Source organism: Ovis aries, chromosome 25 (assembly GCF_016772045.2).
Source record: "Ovis aries strain OAR_USU_Benz2616 breed Rambouillet chromosome 25, ARS-UI_Ramb_v3.0, whole genome shotgun sequence".
Lineage (NCBI taxonomy): Eukaryota > Metazoa > Chordata > Mammalia > Artiodactyla > Bovidae > Ovis > Ovis aries.
The window spans coordinates 27,478,800-27,500,861 of NC_056078.1; the positions used below are offsets into that span (position 1 = coordinate 27,478,800).

Below are 22,062 nucleotides of genomic sequence, written 5' to 3' on the forward strand. Positions count from 1 at the left end.
ACAAGTTAAAATATTACAGTACAAAAGAATAAGAAGTCAGCCATCAGCACAGCAATGTTCTCCCTGTCCAGACTGCTTGGATAGTTTTTGGTATCCTTATTGACTCAAACAAAATTACCTCTATTTGAAAAAAAAGAAAAAGTCTTCTGCATTTCTGAAATACAATGAAGACTCTCCTAAGGAATCATCTTATAATGTCTGAGTAACTGTGGTAAACATAGTAAGAGCCTCCAAAGATGCCCGTGTTCTACTCTTTGGACTTGTAAATACACTAGTTCAAAGACAGCAAAGATGGTTTTGCACATGTGATTAAGGCTAAGGAATTTGAGCTGGGGAGATTTTTCTGCATTACCTGCAGAAAATTAAATCACACGCATCCTTAAAAGCAGACAACCTGTACCTGCTATGGCCAGAGAGAGAGATGTGACAACAGACGGAGGGCCAAACAGATGCAACGTTGTTAGTGCTGAAGGAGGAAGGAGGCTACTAACCAAGGAATGAGGTGGCCTCTAAAAACAGGACTTCAAAGGCAAGCACACAGATTCTCCCCTGCAGCCTCCAGAAAGGAACACAACCCTGACAGTAACTTGATAATAGCTCAGTAAATCCTGTATCAGACTTCTGCCCCACAGAACTATAGATTATAAATTTGTGTCTTTTTAAGATCCCAATCTTGCAGTAATATATTACAGCAGCACAGAAAACTAATACACTCACACACATAATGAAGAGAATTTCTTTTTTGACAAAGGAGTGGGATGTCCTGTTAAAGAATAAAAACTACTTAGTGAATTAGCAAAATTTAAGGTAGAGCCTTTCCATACAAATTTGTAAATATATGCTTTAAATCCACTTTAAACCTTTCACACAAGAAATCCAATGGTAAGTGTTACAAATGGGTCAGTCAATAAATCTTGTTCCCATGTCACCCAGTTCCCTAAGCCAAAAACAAGTCTATGATACCAGAGAAAAAGACCAGTACAGGGCAACCACCCTTCCCACTCCTCTGGATTACTCACTCAATGAATTCCTCTTTACACTGCTGTAGCATCTCACATGTCTGCTGGATCTCTTGCTCACTCAAAAGCACCAACATCCCAATAGTTAGGTGGAGCTTTTTAGGGTTCTGGAAAATGCTGCTATCAACCCCATGATCCTGTTATCAAAGGGAGAAAAACAAGAAACTCAGCCCATACAAAACTAAATGGCATGACAGAACTGAGCAGAAAGAAATAAACTCACACATCCATGACCAACTGACTTTTCAACCAGGGTGCCAGGACAATTTAGTGGGAAAAGAAGAGTCTCTTCAACAAATGATATTGGGAAAACTGAATACCTACATGCAAAAGAATGAAGTTGAACCCATACCTCATACTATATACAAAACCTATATCAAAATGGATCAATGATATAGGAGCCAAAAACCATATAATCACACTGCTGCTGCTGCTAAGTCGCTTCAGTCATGTCCGACTCTGTGCGACCCCAGAGACAGCAACCCACCAGGGTCCTCCATCCATGGGATTTTCCAGGCAAGAGTACTGGAGTGGGTTGCCATTGCCTTCTCCACACTAAACTCCTAGAAGACAGGAAAATCTTCATGACCCCTTGGATTTGGCAATGGATTCTTAGATATGACACCAGTAGTATGGCAACAAAAGAAAAATTAGATAAATCAAACTTCACACTTTAAAACTTTTGTCTATCAAAGGAGTATCAAGAAAGTAAAAAAGACAACCTAAAGAATGGGAGAAATATTTGTAAACTGTATACCTGATAAGGGTCATACAGTATGCATAATATATAAAGAACACTTACATAGCTCAACAACTAAAAGACAACTCAATTTAAAAAACGGAAAATGGACTCGAGTAGACATTTCTCCGAAGAAGAAATACAAATGGCTAACGACTACATGAAGATGCTCGGTGTCTTCAGCCATTAAGGGAAATGCAACTCAAAATGCAAGGGAGGTGCCATTTCACACCCATCATGCTGGTTATAATCGAAAGAGTGGAAAACAACAAGTGTTGGCAAGGATGTGTATCAAGGGTATGGGATTCCCTTTAGGGGTGATAAAAACATTTGAAATATTACAGAATTGGTAGTTGCACAATACGGCTAATGTACAAAATGCCACTGAATCATTAATTTTAAAATGGTTAATTTTATGTTAAATGAATTTCACTTCAATAAGTAGTATTTTTTAAAAACTGAACTGGCAACCTGACAAAATGGTATGTCCAGGAAAAACAGAATGCTACCAAATTATAGATTCTAATAATCTTTTGTTCCTCATCGGCTTTTAATTAGTTCAGAGCAACTGGGCCCCTTATGGCCTTACCCAAAGATAATATACTCTTTATAAAAGACAGTTTTTATCTTAGCAGACATTGCAGTACTTATAGGTAAAATATTGTGTTAAGAACAAACTGTCCCCAAGCAAAGACAGATGAAAAATGAATTTAGAGAAATATCTAGACACCAGAGTTGCCACATCAAATATGGTCATCCTTTTCTGGCATCATCATTCCTTGCACTTAAAACTTTTGTCTCTGAAAGCAGAAAAAGTAAATATATTTATGAACCCCACTGCCACTTTTAAAAAGACATAAAATTCACTTAGCATACAACTAACCATTTTAGGATGACAATCGAGTTGTATTTAGCGTATTCACAATGTTGTACAACTGCCAGCTCTCTTTAGTTTCAAAACTTTTTCAGCACCCCATAAAAATACTTCATACTTACTAAATAATCACTCTATTATTTCTCATCGCTTATCCTCTGGTAACCTCTAGTTTGCTTTTTATCTCTTTGGAGTTTGGTACTCTGGACATGGCAAATAAAATAAATCATACTACATACAACCTTTGCATCTGGCTTCTTTCACTTAGCATGCTTTCAAACCTCATTCAAGTTGAAGCATATATCAGTACTTCATTTCTTTTAATGGCTAAATAATATTCCAGTGTATGCATATAACACAATTTGATCATCCATTTAACTCTTGATGGTCATTAGGGTTGATTCCATCTTTTGGCTAGTATTATGAATAATGCTGCTTTAAAAAACATTTGTGATCACTGATGAACATAGATGCAAAAATCCTTAACAAAATTCTAGCAAACAGAATCCAACAACACATTAAAACGATCATACATCATGACCAAGTGGGCTTTATCACAGGGAGGCAAGGATTCTTCAGTATCCACAAATCAATCAATGTAATGCATCACATTAACAAATCGAAAAATAAAAACTATATGATTATCTCAATAGATGCAGAGAAAGCCTTTGACAAAATTCAACATCCATTTATGATTAAAAAAAAAAACCCTCCAGAAAGCAGGAACAGAAGGAACATACCTCAATATAATAAAAGCTATATATGACAAACCCACAGCAAACATCCTCAATGGTGAAAAATTGAAAGCATTTCCCCTAAAGTCAAGAACAAGACAAGGATGCCCACTCTCACCACTACTATTCAACATAGTTTTGGAAGTTTTGGCCACAGCAATCAGAGCAGAAAAGGAAATAAAAGGAATCTAAATTGGAAAAGAAGTAAAACTCTCACTGTTTGCAGATGACATTATCCTCTACATAGAAATCCCTAAAGACTCCACCAGAAAATTACTAGAGCTAATCAATGAATATAGTAAAGTTGCAGGACATAAAATCAACACACAGAAATCCCTTGCATTCCTATACACTAATAATGAGAAAACAGAGAAATTAAGGAAACAATTCCATTCACCATTGCAACGAAAAGAATAAAATACTTAGGAATATATCTACCTAAAGAAACAAAAGACCTATATAAAGAGAACTATAAAACACTGGTGAAAGAAATCAAAGAGGACACTAATAGATGGAGAAATATACTGTCTTAATGGATCGAAAGAATCAATATAGTGAAAACGAGTATACTACCCAAAGCAATCTATAGATTCAATGGAATCCCTATATCAAGCTACCGACGGTATTTTTCACAGAGCTAGAACAAATAATTTCAATTTGTATGGACATACAGAAAACCTCAAATAGCCAAAGCAATCTTGAGAAAGAAGAATGGAACTGGAGGAATCAACCTGCCTGACTTCAGACTATACTATAAAGCCACAGTCATCAAGACAGTATGGTACTGGCACAAAGAAATATAGATCAATGGAACAAAGTAGAAAGCCCAGAGATAAATCCATGCACCTATGGACACCTTATCTTTTGACAAAGGAGGCAAAAATATACAATGGAGAAAAGACAATCTCTTTAACAAGTGCTGGGAAAACTGGTCAACCACTTGTAAAAGAATGAAACTATAACACTTTCTAACACCATACACAAAAATAAAGTCAAAACGGATTAAAGATCTAAATGAAAGACCAGAAACCAAAAACTTCTAGAGGAGAACATAGGCAAAACACTCTCTGATATAAATCACAGCAGGATCCTCTATGACCCACCTCCCAGAGTACAGAAATAATAGCAAAAATAAACAAATGGGACATAATTAAAATTAAAAGCTTCTGCACAACAAAGGAAACTATAAACAGGTGAAAAGACAGCCTTCAGAATGGGAGAAAATAATAGCAAATGAAGCAACTGACAAAGAATTCATCTCCAAAATACACAAGCAACTCCTGCAGCTCAATTCCAGAAAAATAAACAACCCAATAAAAAAATGGGCCAAAGAACTAAACAGACATTTCTCCAAAGAAGACATACAGATGGCTAACAAACACATGAAAAGATGCTCAACAGCACTCATTATCAGAGAAATGCAAATCAAAACCACAATGAGATACCATTTCATGCCAGTCAGAATGGCTGCAATCCAAAAGTCTACAAGCAATAAATGCTGGAGAGGGTGTGGAGAAAAGGGAACCCTCTTACACTGTTGGTGGGAATGCAAACTAGTACAGCCACTATGGAGAACAGTGTGGAGATTCCTTAAAAAACTGGAAATAGAACTGCATTATGACCCAGCAATCCCACTGCTGGGCATACACGCCCAAGAAACCAGAATTGAAACAGACACATGTACCCCAATGTTCATCGCAGCACTGTTTATAATAGCCAGGACTTGGAAGCAACCTAGATACCCATCAGCAGACGAATAGATAAGAAAGCTGTGGTACATATACACAATGGAGTATTACTCAGCCATTAAAAAGAATACATTTGAATCAGTTCTAATGAGGTGGATTAAACTGGAGCCGATTATACAGAGTGAAGTGAGCCAGAAAGAAAAACACAAATACAGTATAATAATGCATATATATGGAATTTAGAAAGATGGTAATGATAACCCTGTATGTGAGATAGCAAAAGAGACACAGATGTATAGAACAGTCTTTTGGACTCTGTGGGAGAGGGCAGGGGTGGGATGATTTGGGAGAATGGCATTGAAACATGTATAATATCATATGTGAAACGAATCGCCAGTCCAGGTTCAATGCATGATACAGGGTGCTCCGGGCTGGTGCACTGGGATGACCCAGAGGGATGGGATGGGGAGGGAGGTTCAGGATGGGGAACACATGTACACCCGTAGCAGATTCATGTCAATGTATGGCAAAACCAATACAATATTATAAAGTAATTAGCCTCCAATTAAAATAAGTATATTTATATTAAAAAGAAAACATTTGTGTACAAGTTTCATGTTGACATGGGCATCCCTGGTGGCTTAGACGGCAAAGTATCTGCCTGCAATGCGGGAGACCCGGGTTCAATTCCTGGGTAGGGAAGATCCCCTGGAGAAGGAAATGGCAAGCCACTCCAGCACTCTTGCCTGGAAAACTCCATGGATGAAGGAGCCTGATAGGCTACAGTCCATGGGGTCGCAAAGAGTCGGACGCGACTGAGTGACTTCACTTCACTTCACTTCATGTTGACATGCATTTTAATTCTTTGGGATATACACTAAGGAGTGGAATTGCTGGGTCCTATGGTAACTCTATGTTTAACTTATTGAGGAATTACCAAACTGTTCACCACAGGAACGGAACAATTTTACATTCCAACTGGCAATGTATGAGGGTTCCTATTTCTCTACACCTTCACCAATACTTTATATTTTCCTTTTTAAATTTCATTATAGTCATCCTAGTAGGTATAAAATGGTATTACCTCTACTATAAGGTGGTTTTGATCTGCTTTTCACTATTGACCAATGATGCCGAACATCTTCTTATGTCCCTGTTGGACATTTGTACATCTCCTTTGCCCATTTTCTGTCTTTTTATTGTTGAGTTATAAGGATTCTTTATATATTCTGATATTAGTCCCCTATTAAATCATGTATCCCTTTTGAAGGTAATTAGGTCTCAACTTTCATTAAACTCATTTTGCAAATGAAGTCAAGAAAAAAAATTGAGCATCTTCTCCTCCAACAGGAACAAACAGGAATTCTACCTCTGAATTTCAAGTTCTTATCCCATAACCTGATCTGTGTGCTACTAAATCAGCCTAAAGGCAGAAGAATATATTTATCAAATGCAGATAGTCTTATATCCCAATTCTTGGTTTGCCTAAGACTAATTTTGTCTTGGCAAGAGGAATTAATAGAGTAATCATTTTCTAAGTGTTAACAGAGCTTGACCTATTTTTATATCTGATGAAGAGTTTTATGATTTTACACATCAACTCAAATTGCCTCATTTAATAAAAGTGATTTTAAGGAACAATCAACTTCAAAAGTACCGAGGAATACTAAGCGCAATGCTTATCAAACCCTAGCTGGTGTAACTCACGGCAGAAGCTGTCATTTTAGAAAGGCAAGCAAAGTCCCCCAAATGATGCCAACCTATCACAACCCTATCACAAACTAGAACTGATCCCCTAGTAATAAGATCTAATATTTTCTAAGCCCTTTACTCTGCCCTAAGCATTTCTTACAAACTTTATATAGACAAATACCTTGTGAGCAAAGTAGCAGTATTCACTGTTCACAGATGAGGAAAACTGAGGCAAAGAGAAATAAAGCCACTAACCCAAAGAAACACTGGTAGGAAGCAATGAAGCTAAAATTCAAACCCAGGTAGTCAGGTCCCAAAGCCTACACTTTTGATCAATATTACATGGCCTCTCCAGTAACAGTTGCCCTGAAAAAGCTGCAACAATGTGGCTATCACCCAGAGGCAAGGCCTTATACATTTCAATAAAACTCACACAATAAATGGGTCTGATCATCAGACTAGTCCTGAAAATAAGGCAAATCTCATAATTCCATGAAAAGAAAGGTAGTTTTAATACTTGCCTTTTCTGAGATATGAGCACCAAAAGCATAATTCATAAAAGAAGAAAAAAAAGGATTAACTGAACTTGATCAAAGTTAAAAATTGTGCTTCAAAAGACACATTAGGAAAGTAAGAAGAGTAGCCACAGAGAAAAAAAATTATTTGGGAGAAAAATATTTGCAAATCATATAATCTGATAAATACAATTTTTTTAAGTTTTTAAAAATTCACCATCCAACGTAAAAATGAGCAAAGTATCCATATAATTCACCAAGGAAGATATACTAATGGCTAGTAAACATATGCGAAGTGAACATCATTAGTCTATCAAAACCAAAATGAGATACCACTTCACATTCACTGTAATAACTATTATCAAAAAGACAGACAATAACAAGTGTTGGTGAGGATGCGGAGAAACTAAACTGCACACTGCTGGGAGGGTGTAAAACGATGCAGCCATTTTGGAAAAGTTTGGCAGTTCCTCGAAAAGTTAAACATGAAGTTTCAATACAACCCAGACATTTCACTCCTAGGACTTTACTCGAGAGAAATGAAAGCCTGAATCCACATACAGACTTGTAAGTGAACATCATAGCAATATTATTTATAAAGGCCAAAAAATGGAAATAATCCAAATGTTTATTAACTGACAAGTGGATAAACAAAATTTAGTATAGAAATTCAATGAAATACTATTGGGCAACAGTAATAATATGAATAAACCACAAAAATAATACCTAAGTAAAAAAGCCAGATGTGAAAACTACATATTATATGATTCCATTTATATGAAATATCCAGAAAAGGCAGATCTATAGAGACTGAAAGACAGATGGTTGTCTGGGATTAGGCATAAGGGATCTTTTTAGAGTGACAGAAATGTTCTAAAAGTACATTTAGATTATGGTAATGATTGTACAACTCTGTAAATTTACTAAAAATGACTGAACCATACACTTGAAAGGGGTGGGGTTTTGGTATGTAAACTGTACTTCAATAAAGCTGTTAAATATAAAAATGTAAAAAAAAATGTATATGTCTTTTCTTTTTAAGAGCATCTTAGCAATCCTGAAATAAGTTTTCTCCTATAACTCAATTATCATGGAATATTTTATTTGACCCTCTGATCAACTCTTAGTTGACCCTCTGGATTTGATTCCCAAAGGTCTTTCAACATGTTAAGAATACCAAGTACATACAAAAATCTTTGTGGAAGGTAAGGTATTATCTCAAATAACTGAAGCAAGTATCATTTCTGTTAATAAATCATATTAGGGCAACTGGATAGCCACTTGGAAAAAGAATAAAATTATATGTAGTCACTGCACCAGACACAAGAATAAACTTCAAATTAAAGGCTGATACGTAAATAAACAAACTATACAAGTAAAAAAAATGAGTAAATTCTTCTTTAACCTAAATGCAGAAAAAGATTTTCAAACTAAGACTAGAAATCCAGATGTAGTAAGAATAAGACAAATAAATTTGATTATTTAAAAAGAGAAAACTTTTATATGGCAGAATATATAAGCAAGTCAAAAGACAAACAATACACTAGAAGAAAATATTTATAATATATGTCACAGATAAAGGGTTAATATCTCTAATATACAAAGAACTTCGAAAAACCAAAGGAAAATGACTAAAATACTACTGCTATTAAGCAATGGACAAAAGACATAAACAAGACACTTCACAGAAATAAAAATGACTCAAACATGGGAAGATGTACATGGTTATTCAAAAGAATTCCAATTCTCAGGAAACATATACTGAGGTATTAGTGTAAAGGGCCGTGACATATGCAATGCACTTTATAGAAGTTCAGAAAGAATGAAAAAAGAGAAAGAACAATAAAGTAAAATACTAACAACAAGCAAATCTGAGTAAAGGGTACTTTTCTCAGTCTTATAACTTTTCCGTGAGTTTAAAATTAATAGTATCCCATCACTACTGTAACAAATTACCACAAACTTAGAGGTTTGAAAGTGAAAATCACTCAGTTGTGTCCAACTCTTTTAGACCCCATGGACTAATACAGTCCATGGAATTCTCCAGGCCAGAATACTGGAGTGGGTAGCCTATCCCTTCTCCAGCAGACCTTCCCAACCTAGGAATGGAACCAGGGTCTCCTGCATCACAGGCAGATTCTTTACCAACTGAGCTATCAGGGAAGCCCACTTAGAGGTTTAAAAACAATACAAATGTATTGTGTTACTATCTGGAAAAAAGAAGCTCAAGAACCTTTTTCCCTTACCTTATTCTCTGGTAGCCTACCACTCTAGTCAATTTGTATTAACTGGCCACAAAAAATGCCAAATACTGGGAAGCCAAACATAGATAACGCAAAAGAGCAAGAAAAGGAACAGATGGGATACCTAAAGGCCACATAATCTGAAGTCTCGGGGGGAATTCTGAGTCATAGGAGTTCCAACAGTCTTCAACTATACTGGAGATTATATAATGCATATGCAACCCTACCGGACAATCTTTTAAATAAATGAAGAAACACCCTAAATTTTACCCTGCCTAGCAATGCCATCTACCAAGAAAAGCTCTTCTCTTATTGAATTATCTAAATTTAATGTGGAACCAAACAATCTTCAAGGCAATGGCATAAATCTCTAGAGTCACTGTTTTTCTTTGCTTGGAATATATCATATTCCTACCCGCAAGCCTCTTCACTGAAATGAATAAAGGCCAACAACAAATTCTTTACTCCAGGGGCTTAATTACATTGGGCCCTGCTCCAAGTTCACCATTACTCGGAGCTGGAACTATTTTACTTCATTAGGCTGGCCACCCAGGCTGGCGCCTGAAAATTCTAATGGTGGTGACCTTCCACCCAGCAAGCAGAAGCAAAGGGTGAAGTAACAGGAATTCCCTAGGGCAGTTCTATCTCTACTGGGGGTGGGGGGCGTATTCTTTACGGCTAAGCCACATCTATGAGCCTCAGTTTCTTTATTTGTTAAATAAGACCTCATCTAAGGAAAAAAATACATGCAAAAGCTACCTCCACAGAAAGTTTGTGTGCAGGCCTAAGCCCAAGTTCAGAGTTCAACATCAAGCTGTAACTCAGCGTACGTGCGTGCTAAGTTGATTCAGTCACATCCGACTCTTTGTGACTCTATGGACTGTAGCCCACCAAATTCCTCTGTCTATGGCATTTTCCATGCAAGAACATTGGAGTGGGTTGCCATGCCCTCCTCCAAGGGAATCTTCCCAATCCAAGTATTGAACCCACATCTCTTATGCCTCCTGCATTGGCAGATGGATTCTTTACCAATTGTGCCACCTGGGAAGCCCACAGCTCCATGATTTACTAGCAATCACCAACCACACAGTCACAGGCTCTTCACTGATCTCACTTTTAATTCAGCCCTCAGGCTCCAGGGGGTCAGAACTGCTGGCAGTCCTACCAGAATGAACAATTAATGAGGAATAGTGAAATCTAACAATTGCCACGCTTGGGGAAAAGGCCAATAGAGAGAAGTATGGATTAGCTCAAGTTTTTTTTTTTTCCTTAAAGCCCTAATAAGTCTGCAGGACAGCAATGGAGATGGGATGGGATGAATGGAGAGGGTGGGATGAATTGAGAGAGTAGCATTGAAATATATACATTACCTAATCACATGTAAAATAGATAGCCAGAGGAAATTTGCTGTAGGAGGCTCTGTGACAACCTAGAGGGGTGGGATGGGGTGGCAGGTGGGAAGGAGGTTCAAGAGGGAGAGGACATATGTATACCTTTGTCTGATTTCTGTTGATGTAAGGCAGAAACCAACACAACATTGTAAAGCAATTATCCTCCAATTAAAAATAAATTAATAAAAACAAAACAAAAAGCCCCAATAAGAATTCAAACTGATCTGTTGAGGTTGGGATATAACTTAGATACATCTGCCAGAGCTCTCAGCTAGCAGAAAGGAAGCCTCTCAGATTCAGATCCCAAAGGTCATGCTCAATTACATGAGTTAAGAATGCCTATGAATATGACCCAAACATGTAGCACAAAACATAATTTACAGCACACTGCCTTGATAGTACATGCTGAGAGGCACAGACAAAAAAGTAATCCTCCAATTATATTCACATGTATCATCTTCCAGGAACTCCAGGTATAACAGAGATTTGGGATTTAGCTACAAGTCTTGTAACCTGGAATACAGGGTCTCAGGTTCTAATTTCAATGCAGTCATAAACCAGCTATGATCAGGCACCATCTCACCTCTCTAGACCTTGGTCTCCTTCTCTGTAAGATGAGGGAGATGGCCTAGTTTACTTCTAACTTCTACATAGATTTTTTACATGCTCTCACAAAACCTATAAATAAGTACAAAACAGGTATTTGTGAGGTGTCCACCAATTCACTTCCTGATATTCTATGCAAAGAAAAGAGGGAATTAGTATGGAAGCCTTCTCCTCCTGTGCTCATTACATTTTCTTTTTTATGGCCAAATCCCAGAAAATCACTCCTGGGTAAATGATATAAACCTCATTCACATAGGAAAGTTATTCATATAGGCAGAAAGTTATTCATATATTCATAAAAAAGAGCATTCGGTTTTGCAACCAGATAGGCCTAGGGTCAAATTCTATTTCTGTCACTTATCAATATTGCCTGAGGTGAGTTAGTCACTGCTCTGACACTCAATTTCATCATCTCTAAAACAGACAACAAGGGTTGTGCTGAAGCCTCTGGAACACAGTAGTATGTAGTAAGTACAGATTTTACCCCTTCTTGCTTTTTATGTGACTATGCAACACTCTAAATGCCATCTTTACTCTTCCTTCTAAAGCACGGCCAAGAGCTAATCAGGCTCTGCTGAGTCATATCTATTCTTTAGGGATGTTCACAAAAGCTGACTTTGATTTGAGAGTCTCTATATGTTATGTTGTTATGTTGAATAAACTTAAAAACAGGGTTTGACTCTTCTCTCTTATAAATTCTATTCAGACATAATTACAGGAAAGAAGAGAGGCTCTTAAAAACAAAGAGCAAATATTCAAGGATCAGCTTTTACAGTGACCAGAAAAAAATGAATGTTCTCACTTATTGTTTAAATATCTTTACCAATTAAAAAGGAGCAAAGGGTATCTCCCCTTCACTAAAGGATACATCTCTCTTAAGTAGATAAGCACAATGAGTACTCAAACCTACTTTTCTAAAAGTTTAACTAGTTCCTCCATAAGTTACTTATAAGTACCAGCTGGCAATCCACCTACCAACCTACATTTATTCCCAAAGACAACGATCACGTAAACAGTAGTGGTGAGTTAATGGTAAACCTCCTATTCAGGTTAGACTCTCATCTCCTACATGGTAACCTGTACTATTATTACAACAGCAAAAGTCTTCCTTCAAGACTGTTCAAGTGTCGCCTTCCTTATTAAGCCTTTTCCAAACACTGGAGAGTCTCTCCTCTGGGCACCCACTATACTTCCCTCTAATAGCACTTAACTCTCAGTATTGTAACTCCTTCTACAAGAACACTATTTTCCCCCTAGAACATGGGATCCATATTAAAGTAAAGGTAAATATCCAAGATAAAGTCCATTGTTAGCATAAAATATATAGTCTGGCCAATAACAGATGTTTAAAAAATAGCTAACGAATGAATAGAAGATAAACACAACCACCATCTCCATCCAAATGGTGCACTATATGAATCCTGTTATTATAACATCTCCTTTTCTGACTTTTCCACCTAACAAAAGACCTCAGGCATTCACAACTTTTATTACAATCAAAGACAACTACAGACACACCTTGTTTAATTATGCTTCACTTTACTGTGCTTCACAGATACGTTTTTTACAAATTGAGGTTTTGTAGCAACTCTGAGTGGAGCAAGACTATTGGCATCATTTTTCAAACAACATTATTTTTAATCAAGATATATACGCTTTAAGACACCAAACCGGGAAACCAAAAAATTCATGTAACTCACTTTATTATAATATTCACTTTATTGCAGCGGTCTGGAACCAAACTTGCAATATCTCCAAGGTATGCCTGTTATCTGTCTTCGTTCTAAATTAGTTCACAAGATAATTATAAATCCCGCAGCTCCTTTACACATGAAAAATCCTAAATTATACACTAAAGCTTTTATATATAAATTTTCTTCTTCAGTGAATACTACTAAATGGAAAAAAATTATCCTAACTTGCGGAGAGGATATGAACCCCAGATCCAAGAGCCATTTCTGCCTAGCGTCAACCTTCAGACTACAATATGAGCAGAATGATGTAGTTTCTGGTCTATAACCTATCAGGTTCTCCAGGCAGCTGAAAAAGTCCCCTGTTGCTTCAGACATATCTATAAGCTTTCAGAATGCTCCACCGAACACAGTTTTGAATTACTATTTTTCATTACTGATGTGCTTTCTACTAGACCCTGCTGTGAGATAAAATGGAATTATAGCAGCATTACTAGCTATAGATATATTGAGAGATATACACAGGGTTTTAATATATTATGCTTCTTGAACTTGCAGACAAGACATCTTTGAATCTTAATGCAAGATAGCAAACAGTGAAAAAGTGCAGTTCATCTACAGATCACATAGATGAAAAATACCTTTCTGATGTCTGTGAGTAGCTAAATCCTACATTAAATACTCAGGCTTAGGGAGCTGAAGCACAAGGATGATGGTGTTAACGTCTGTAGTCAAACAACATTTCTTATATAATTGATCAGCAGAAAAGAAAATTATTTCAGGAAACGTTATTCTAAAAGGTAAATACAGGGTTTCCTTAAGAGAATCAAGGGTAGGATCAAGGACAAGCATACTATCAAATAAAGAAAGAAAAGGGGCCCACTATTTTAAGGAAGAAAAGAATTCTAGGAAGGGTGAGGGAAGGGAAGGATGAAACCTGAGTAGAAAAGTTATCTGCTGAATCAAAAATGTGACCTTCACCACAATGTTTTAAAATGAACATTAATAGCTATGATAGGCAGAATTCTAAGAATGACCCTCAAAGACCCTTAACCTCATAGAATCCCCTTTGACTGTGGATAGAACCTGTGAATGTGATATCACTGATATGATTATACTATATTATATTATAGTATATAATGGCACAGCTGACCTTAATATAGGCAGATTACCCCAGTAAGCCTGATCTATACACATGAGCTCTTTATAAGGCAGAGTATTCTCTGGCTGGTGGCACAAGTCAGAGTTGTGAAGCACAGAAAGGATATGACAGAAACAAGAACGGCCACATGTCAAGGGAACAGGGACTTCAGACCTATAGCCACAAGGAACTGAAATCTGACAACACTGTGAATGAACCTGGAAGTGGATTCTCCTCCAGGGCCTCCAGATAAGAGATCAGTCTGGCCAATGCCTTGATTTTGGCCTTGTGAGACTCTATGCAGAGAATGCCATAGAGTCCACCAGGTCTTCTGATCTACAAAACTACTACAATATTGCGAAATGATAGATGAGTGTGGTTTTAAGCCGCTAAGACTGTGGTAAATTATTACACAGCAGTAGAAACTGAATATAGTAGAGCAAGATTTAAATGTAAACTAATAAATTCCTTTTTCAACATTACCTATATTCCTATTGCACCTCAGAGATCCCAAAAGAACTTCACATACTTGGCACAGCTACAAAGAAGGATAAATTCGCCTTCTCAAGGAAAGAAAAAAATTAATAATATGAACGAATTTTTAAAAAGATAAAGAATCTCACCTCCTTCAGTCCCGATTCAGGAGTGAAGATGGATAACCCTAATGAACAGAAGTCCTTCTTTTTAACATCTGATCCACATGATAACTTTTTTTAACTATTAGGGAACAGAATATGATTTAGAGTTGAAAAACCCAAGCACAACTGGGAAGACCCCGTGGAGCTTTTCTGAATGCTCAGTGAACGTGTCTGTTGCTCAGTCATGTCCGACTCTTTGTGAACTCATGAACTACAGTCCACTAAGCTCCTCTGTCCATGGAATGAATTCACCAGGCAAGAATACTAGAGTGAGTAGTCATTCCCTTCTCCAGGGGATCCTCCTGACCCAGGGATCAAATTCAGTTCTCCTGCATTGTGGGCAGATTCTTTACCGCAGGAGCCACCAGGGAAACCCATACCCTGCAAATCACTATCCAACTCTAGTCAAGGTTGGGCCCGAAAAAATCTTGCTGAAAGACTGGTGCAAGTGGTTACAGATAAGCAAAAGATCTTCAATTTAAACAGTTTTTGGAGGCTTTTTGGTTACGGTTTTGGTTTTAGCCATGATGTGCAGCATGTGAGAGCCTAGCCTTCCAGCCAGGGACTGCACCTGCGCCTCCTGCACTGGGAGCACAGAGTCCTAACCACTGGACCACCAGGAAAGCCCCTAAATGGTTTTTTTTTTTCCATTCAAATAATTTTCCACAGTGACTCCAAGAACCAATTTCATCTATCTTGTTCTATTGGACTGTATAAACTGCAGCCGTTACTAGGACCTACACAACTTTGCATCATCTGTTCTGCTTAGCATGATGGACCTACTAGCTGTGGTACCTTGAGAAAATTATCATCTCTAAACTTCAGTTTCTTAATAAGTAAAATGGAAAAGCAATATCTAACTCAAAGGGAAACACTGATGATGACACAAAATAAGCCAAGGAGGCATTCAGAACACTGTCTAGCATAATGCAAGAGTTATTTTATCAGATCAAGGTCAATTAAATGAATAAAAATGGTAAACTCAGCCTTGTTTACAATATTACAAATTATTACAAGAAAACATGTATGAATAGCAGCGTTATTTACAAAAGCCCAAAGCAGAAACAACTCAAAATATTCACCAAGTGATGAAGGCATAAACAAAATGTGGTACAGCCATACAATGGAATATTACTTGGCCATTAGAAGACATGAAGTAGCACTACATGATAAAACATGGATAAATCTTAAATACATTATAAATGAAAGATGCCCCAGAGACAAAGGCCACATATTGTATGAGTCCATTTCTATCAAATATTCAGTATAGGCAAATTCATAGAGACAGAAAGTAGATTAGTGACTGTTAGGGACTGGGAAGAGGGATCAATCACAAAGAAGAATCAAACTCTCATTCCCAGACAGAAACACTAAATAAACAACATATGGACGAAAGTAGCTTTGGGAGAATGCTAGAGATGAGTTAAGAACCTGCAATAACCAGACAAATGCCTAACCAAAGGAAAACTGCACTCAAAATGGTAGGAACCCTCATGTTTTCTCTCTGTCCCTTGCCCTATACTCTGCCCTAGGACATCACAACAGATCAGAAGGAAGCCACCCAGTTTCTGCTCCTCCAACAGGGGAGAAGAAGAGTAAAAGTGGTTTGCAATGTTCCGGCTTATTAAGAGGCTGCCTGAGGAACTGGTTTCTGTCTTGCCTAACTTGCAGTGCTCTTAGAGACAGAAGCATAGTCTGTATATCAGTTGGAGGCCACTGTAAGAAGTGTTAATTGCCTGCAGAGGGAGAAAAGGAACCTCAGGAGATGGCAAATCTTTTACCGGGGACAAGAGATTACTGGGAGAATACAACAGAATAACTAAATCTCTAAGGGGAGGCACTGGGTGAGAACTTAGAGAAATTAAGACATTTTAAAGCAGACATGTATACATATATATGGGAGAACTGAAACAAAAGTACAAATACAGGCCAAAGAAAATGCATCCCCAGAAAAGGCTTCAGAGGACCCCGAGATAAATCTGAGACAATTTAAGTATCAAAATAATTAAGCACAACAGTAAATTATAAGCCCTTGGAAAATAAAATTTGTGAAATCACACTCATAACAAATAAATTTAAAAGTAAGGTGAGAAGGAAGGTCTCCTGCTTACAAATGAATGCAGAAAATTGAATACTAAATGCAGGGCAAGTGCTAGAATCATTTTGCAAGCAACATCAGGTGAGAATCACCAGTGGATGCTAAGCCTGAGGAAAATGCCAGCGAGAAGCAGGATACAGCATCCAATGTCCATTCCAATCAAAAGTAAATAAATAATTTTTAAAAACATTCCAAAAGATAAAATATCCTATAATCAGTAAAAATTATCTTTCAAAAAAGACAAATTAAAGACATTTCATACAAAAAAAAAAAAAACTGAAAGTGTATCCAGTACCAGCAGCCTATAAGAAATCTTACAGAAAGTTGTTTATAAATAGAAGCAAGATTAATGACAATTAGACAAAGGACAGAAGGAAGGGAAAAAATGACATATTGTGAGATTCTTAAATTATATGTTAAGTTATGTAATATTATTTGCAGGTGATGAATTAAATACATATTGTAAACCTATCAACATTTACTAAAAAATAAAATGGTTGTAGCTAATAAGCCAACAGTGTCAAGAAAATGAAAGTTTTAAAAACCCTCAATCTAAAAAATGTTAGGAAAAAATGAACAAAGGAAAGATAAGACCAAAAAAAAAAGAATCACAAAATGGTAGACTTAAACCCACCTATGTCTATAACTACATTAAAAGTAAACAATCTAGTCATTCCACTTAAAAGGAAGAGATGACAGACCAGATTTTTAAAAAATCAATTATATGCTATCTGTAAGAAATCCGCTTAGGGACTTTCTCATTGTCCAGTGGTTAAGAATCTGCTGCCAATGCAGGGGACATGGGTTCATCCTAGGAACTAAGATCCCACGTGCCATGGAGCAACTAAGCCTATGCATCACAACTACTGAGCCCACAAAACACAACTACCGAAGCCTAAGCACTCCAGAGAACATGCTCTGCAGGAAAATAAGCTACCACAGTGAGAAGCCTGAGCATGGCAGCAAAGACTAGCCTCCGCTCGCTGCAACTAGAGAAAGGCTGAAACCATCAACGAAGACCCACGACAGTCAAAAATAAATTAATTTAAAAATAATAAATGAAAGTAAAAGAATAAAAATATATATACAATGGAAAATACAAATCAAAGAAAGCTGGAGTGGCTATATTAATATCTAAAAAAGTAGACTTCAGAACAAGGAATACTGTCAGGGATAAAGAGGGACACTTCATAATTATAAAGGAACTGATCTGCCAAGAAGATACGGAAAAACTGACACAACTGAAAGGAGGAATAGACGAATCTACAATTACTGTTGGAGATTTCAACAGTCCTCTCTCAGCAGTTAACAGGACGAGTAGACAGAAAATCAATATGGATATACAAGACAATGACCACTAACAGCTAGATGGTAGATTTATAGATTTATAGATCAATTAAAAAACATCAGAATGTACATCCTTTTAAATGTACAAAGAACATTTACCAAGATAGACAATATTCTGTAACAGAAAACGGGGTACAAATGTATCTAAAAGACCTGATATCATACAGAACATTATTTGACAAACAGAATCAAACTGTAAATCAGTAACAGAGATATCTGTAACAGTAACCAAAAAAAAAAAAAAAAACCCAAAACCAAATGTAGAAAACTAAACAACATACTTCTAAATAGATGAAATAAATCACAAGACTTATAATTGCAAATGAATTGACAATTATCTCAAAAATGTTTACTTAAAATACTTTTAAAACACTAAAATACTAAGAAAAGTCTCAAATCAGTAATTTTAAGTTACTACATTAAGCAACCAAAAAAAGAGCAAATTAAACCCAAAGCTAGGCATAAGAAATGTAACAATACAGATAAAAGCAGAAGTCAATGAAACAGAAAATGGACAAACAATAGAGAAAAATCAGTGGAACCAAAAGCTTTTTGTTATTCTTGTTATAAGACCAATACAATTGATAAACCTCTTGCCAGAGAGATCAGGAATAAAAGACCAGGCACAAATTACCGATATCAGCAAGAAAAGAGGGAACATCACTTCAGGGCGACAGACATGAAAGAATAATAAAATATTAACACTTCCATCCAACGAAATTCAAAAACTTCAGATGAAACAAACAAATTCTCTCAAAGACACAAATTACAGAAACATACTCAAGAAGTAGATAATCTGGATACTTCTAACTCGACTAAATAAATTCCTAATTTAAAACCTTTTCAGAAACCTACAATGTTACCAATCTCCATTCATAGTTCTCCAGGCACTCTGTCTACCAGATCTAATCTCTTGAATCTATTCATCACCTCCACTGTATAATCACAAGAGATTTGATTTAGGTCATACCTGAATGGCCTAGTGGCTTTCCCTACTTTCTTCAATTTAAGCCTGAATTTTGCAATAAGGAGCTGATAATCTGAGACCCAGTCAGCTCCAGGTCTTGTTTTTGCTGAGTATATAGTTCTCCATCTTCAGCTGCAAAGAATATAATCAACCTGGTGATGTCCATGTGTAGAGTTATCTCTTGTGTTGTTGGAAGAGGGTATTTGCTATGACCAGTATGTTCTCTTGGAAAAACTCTTAACCTTTGCCCTGCTTCATTTTGTAGTCCAAGGCCAAACTTGCCTGTTATTCCAGGTATCTCTTGACTTCCAATTTTTGCATTTCAATACCCTACAGCGAAAAGGACATGTCTTTTTGGTGTTAGTTCCACAAGGTCTTGTAGGTTTTCACAGAACCGTTTCACTTCATCTTCTTCAGCATTAGTGGCTGGGGCCTAGACTTGGATTAATGTGATGCTGAATAGTTTGCCTTGGAAACAAACCAAGATCATTTTGTTGTCTTTGGGATTGAAGCCACATACTGCATTTCATACTCTTTCACTGACTATGATGGCTACTCTTATTTCTTCTAAGGGATTTCTTACCCACAGTAGTAGATACAATGGTTATCTGAATTAAATTCACCCATTCCTGTCCATTTTAGTCCACTGATTCCTAAAATGTCAATGTTCACTCTTGCTATCTACTGCCTGACCACCTCCAATTTACCTTGATTCATGGACTTAACATTCCAGGTTCCTATCCAATAATCCTCTTTACAGCATCAGACTTTACTTACAGCACCAGACACAGCTGAGAAAAGAAGTGAAAGGCAAAGGAGAAACAAAAGATATACATAACTGAACACAGAGTTCCAGCGAATAGTCAGGAGAGACAAGAAAAGTCTTAAGTGAACAATGCAAAGAAATAGAGGAAAACAATAGAATGGGAAAGACTAGAGATCGCTTCAAGAAAATCAGAGATAACAATCAAACATTTCATACAAAGATGGGCACAATAAAAGACAAAAACGACAAGGACCTAACAGAAGCAGAAGGGATTAAGAAGAGTTGGCAAGAATACACAGAAGAACCATACCAAAAAGCTCTTAATGACTGAGATAACTACAATGGTGTGGTCACACACATACCTAGAGTCAGACATCCTGGAATATGCAGTCATGTGGGCCTCTGGAAGCACTACTATACACAAAGCTAGTGGAGGTGATGAAATTCCATCCAAGCTATTTCAAATCCTAAAAGCTGATGCTGTTAAAGTAATGCACTCAGTTCAGTTCAGTCGTTCAGTCGTGTCCGACTCTTTGCAACACCATGAACCGCAGCATGCCAGGCCTCCCTGTCCATCACCAACTCCCGGAGTCCACCCAAACCCATGTCCATTGAGTCGGTGATGCCATCCAATCATCTCATCCTCTGTCCTTCTCCTCCTGCCCTCAATTTTTCCCAGCATCCGCCTCTTTTCAAATGAGTCAGCTCTTCACATCAAGTAGCCAAAGTCTTGGAGTTGCAGCTTCAAAATCAGTCCTTCCAATGAACACCCAACACTGATCTCCTTTAAGATGGACTGGTTGGATCTCCTTGCAGTCCAAGGGACTCTCAAGACTCTTCTCCAACACCACAGTTCAAAAGCATCAATTCTTCGCCGCTCAGCTTTCTTTATAGTCAGTCCAACTCTCACATCCATACATGACCACTGGAAAAACCATAGCCTTGACTAGACGGACCTTTGTTGGCAAAGTAATGGCTCTGCTTTTCAATATGCTATCTAGGTTGGTCATAACTTTCCTTCTAAGGAGTAAGCGTCTTTTAATTTCATGGCTGCAATCACCATCTGCAGTGATTTTGGAGCCCCCAAAAATAAAGTCAGCCACAGTTTCCACTGTTTCCTTGTCTATTTCCCATGAAGTGATGGGACCAGATGCCATAATCTTAGCTTTCTGAATGTTGAGCTTTAAGCCAACTTCTTCACTCTCCTCTTTCACTTTCATCAAGAGGCTCTTCAGTTCTTCACTTTCTTTCATACGGGTAGTATCATCTGCATATCTGAGTTTATTGATATTTCTCCCAGCAATCTCGATTCCAGCTTGTGCTTACTCCAGCCTAGCGTTTCTCATGATATACTCTGTATATAAATTAAATAAGCAGGGGGACAATATACAGCCTTGACGTACTCCTTTTCCTATTTGGAGCCAGTCTGTTGTTCCATGTCCAGTTCTGACTGTTGCTTCCTGACCTGCATATAGGTTTCTCAAGAGGCAGGTTAGGTGGTCTGGTAATCCCATCTCTTTCAGAATTTTCCACAGTTTATTGTGATCCACACAGTCAAAGGCTTTGGCAGAGTCAATAAAGCAGAAATAGATGTTTTCTGGAACTCTCTTGCTTTTCCATGATCCAGCAGATGTTGGCAATTTGATCTCTGGTTCCTCTGCCTTTTCTAAAACCAGCTTGAACATCTGGAAGTTCACAGTTCACGTATTGCTGAAGCCTGGCTTGGAGAATTTTGAGCATTATTTTACTAGCGTGTGAGATGAGTGCAATTGTGTGGTAGTTTGAGCATTCTTTGGCATTGCCTTTCTTTTGGGATTGGAATGAAAACTGACCTTTTCCAGTCCTGTGGCCACTGCTGAGTTTTCCAAATTTGCTGGCATATTGAGTGCAGCACTTTTACAGCATCATCTTTC

At 37.3% G+C, this 22,062-nt stretch overlaps 1 protein-coding gene across 11 annotated transcripts in view; it reads right to left on the minus strand.

Moving 5' to 3' along the window:
- ASCC1 (activating signal cointegrator 1 complex subunit 1) overlaps positions 1-22,062 on the minus strand; it is a 116,397-nt gene that overhangs the window by 71,912 nt on the left and 22,423 nt on the right. For all 11 annotated transcript variants that reach the window (XR_009598530.1, XM_004021448.5, XM_042240936.2 and 8 more), the window contains one exon: positions 1,020-1,156. Coding sequence is in view for 10 of the 11 variants with exons in the window: in XM_004021448.5 (XP_004021497.2) it covers positions 1,020-1,156 (137 nt within the window). In the remaining variant the exon portion in view is untranslated. The remainder of the gene's footprint in view (positions 1-1,019; positions 1,157-22,062) is intronic.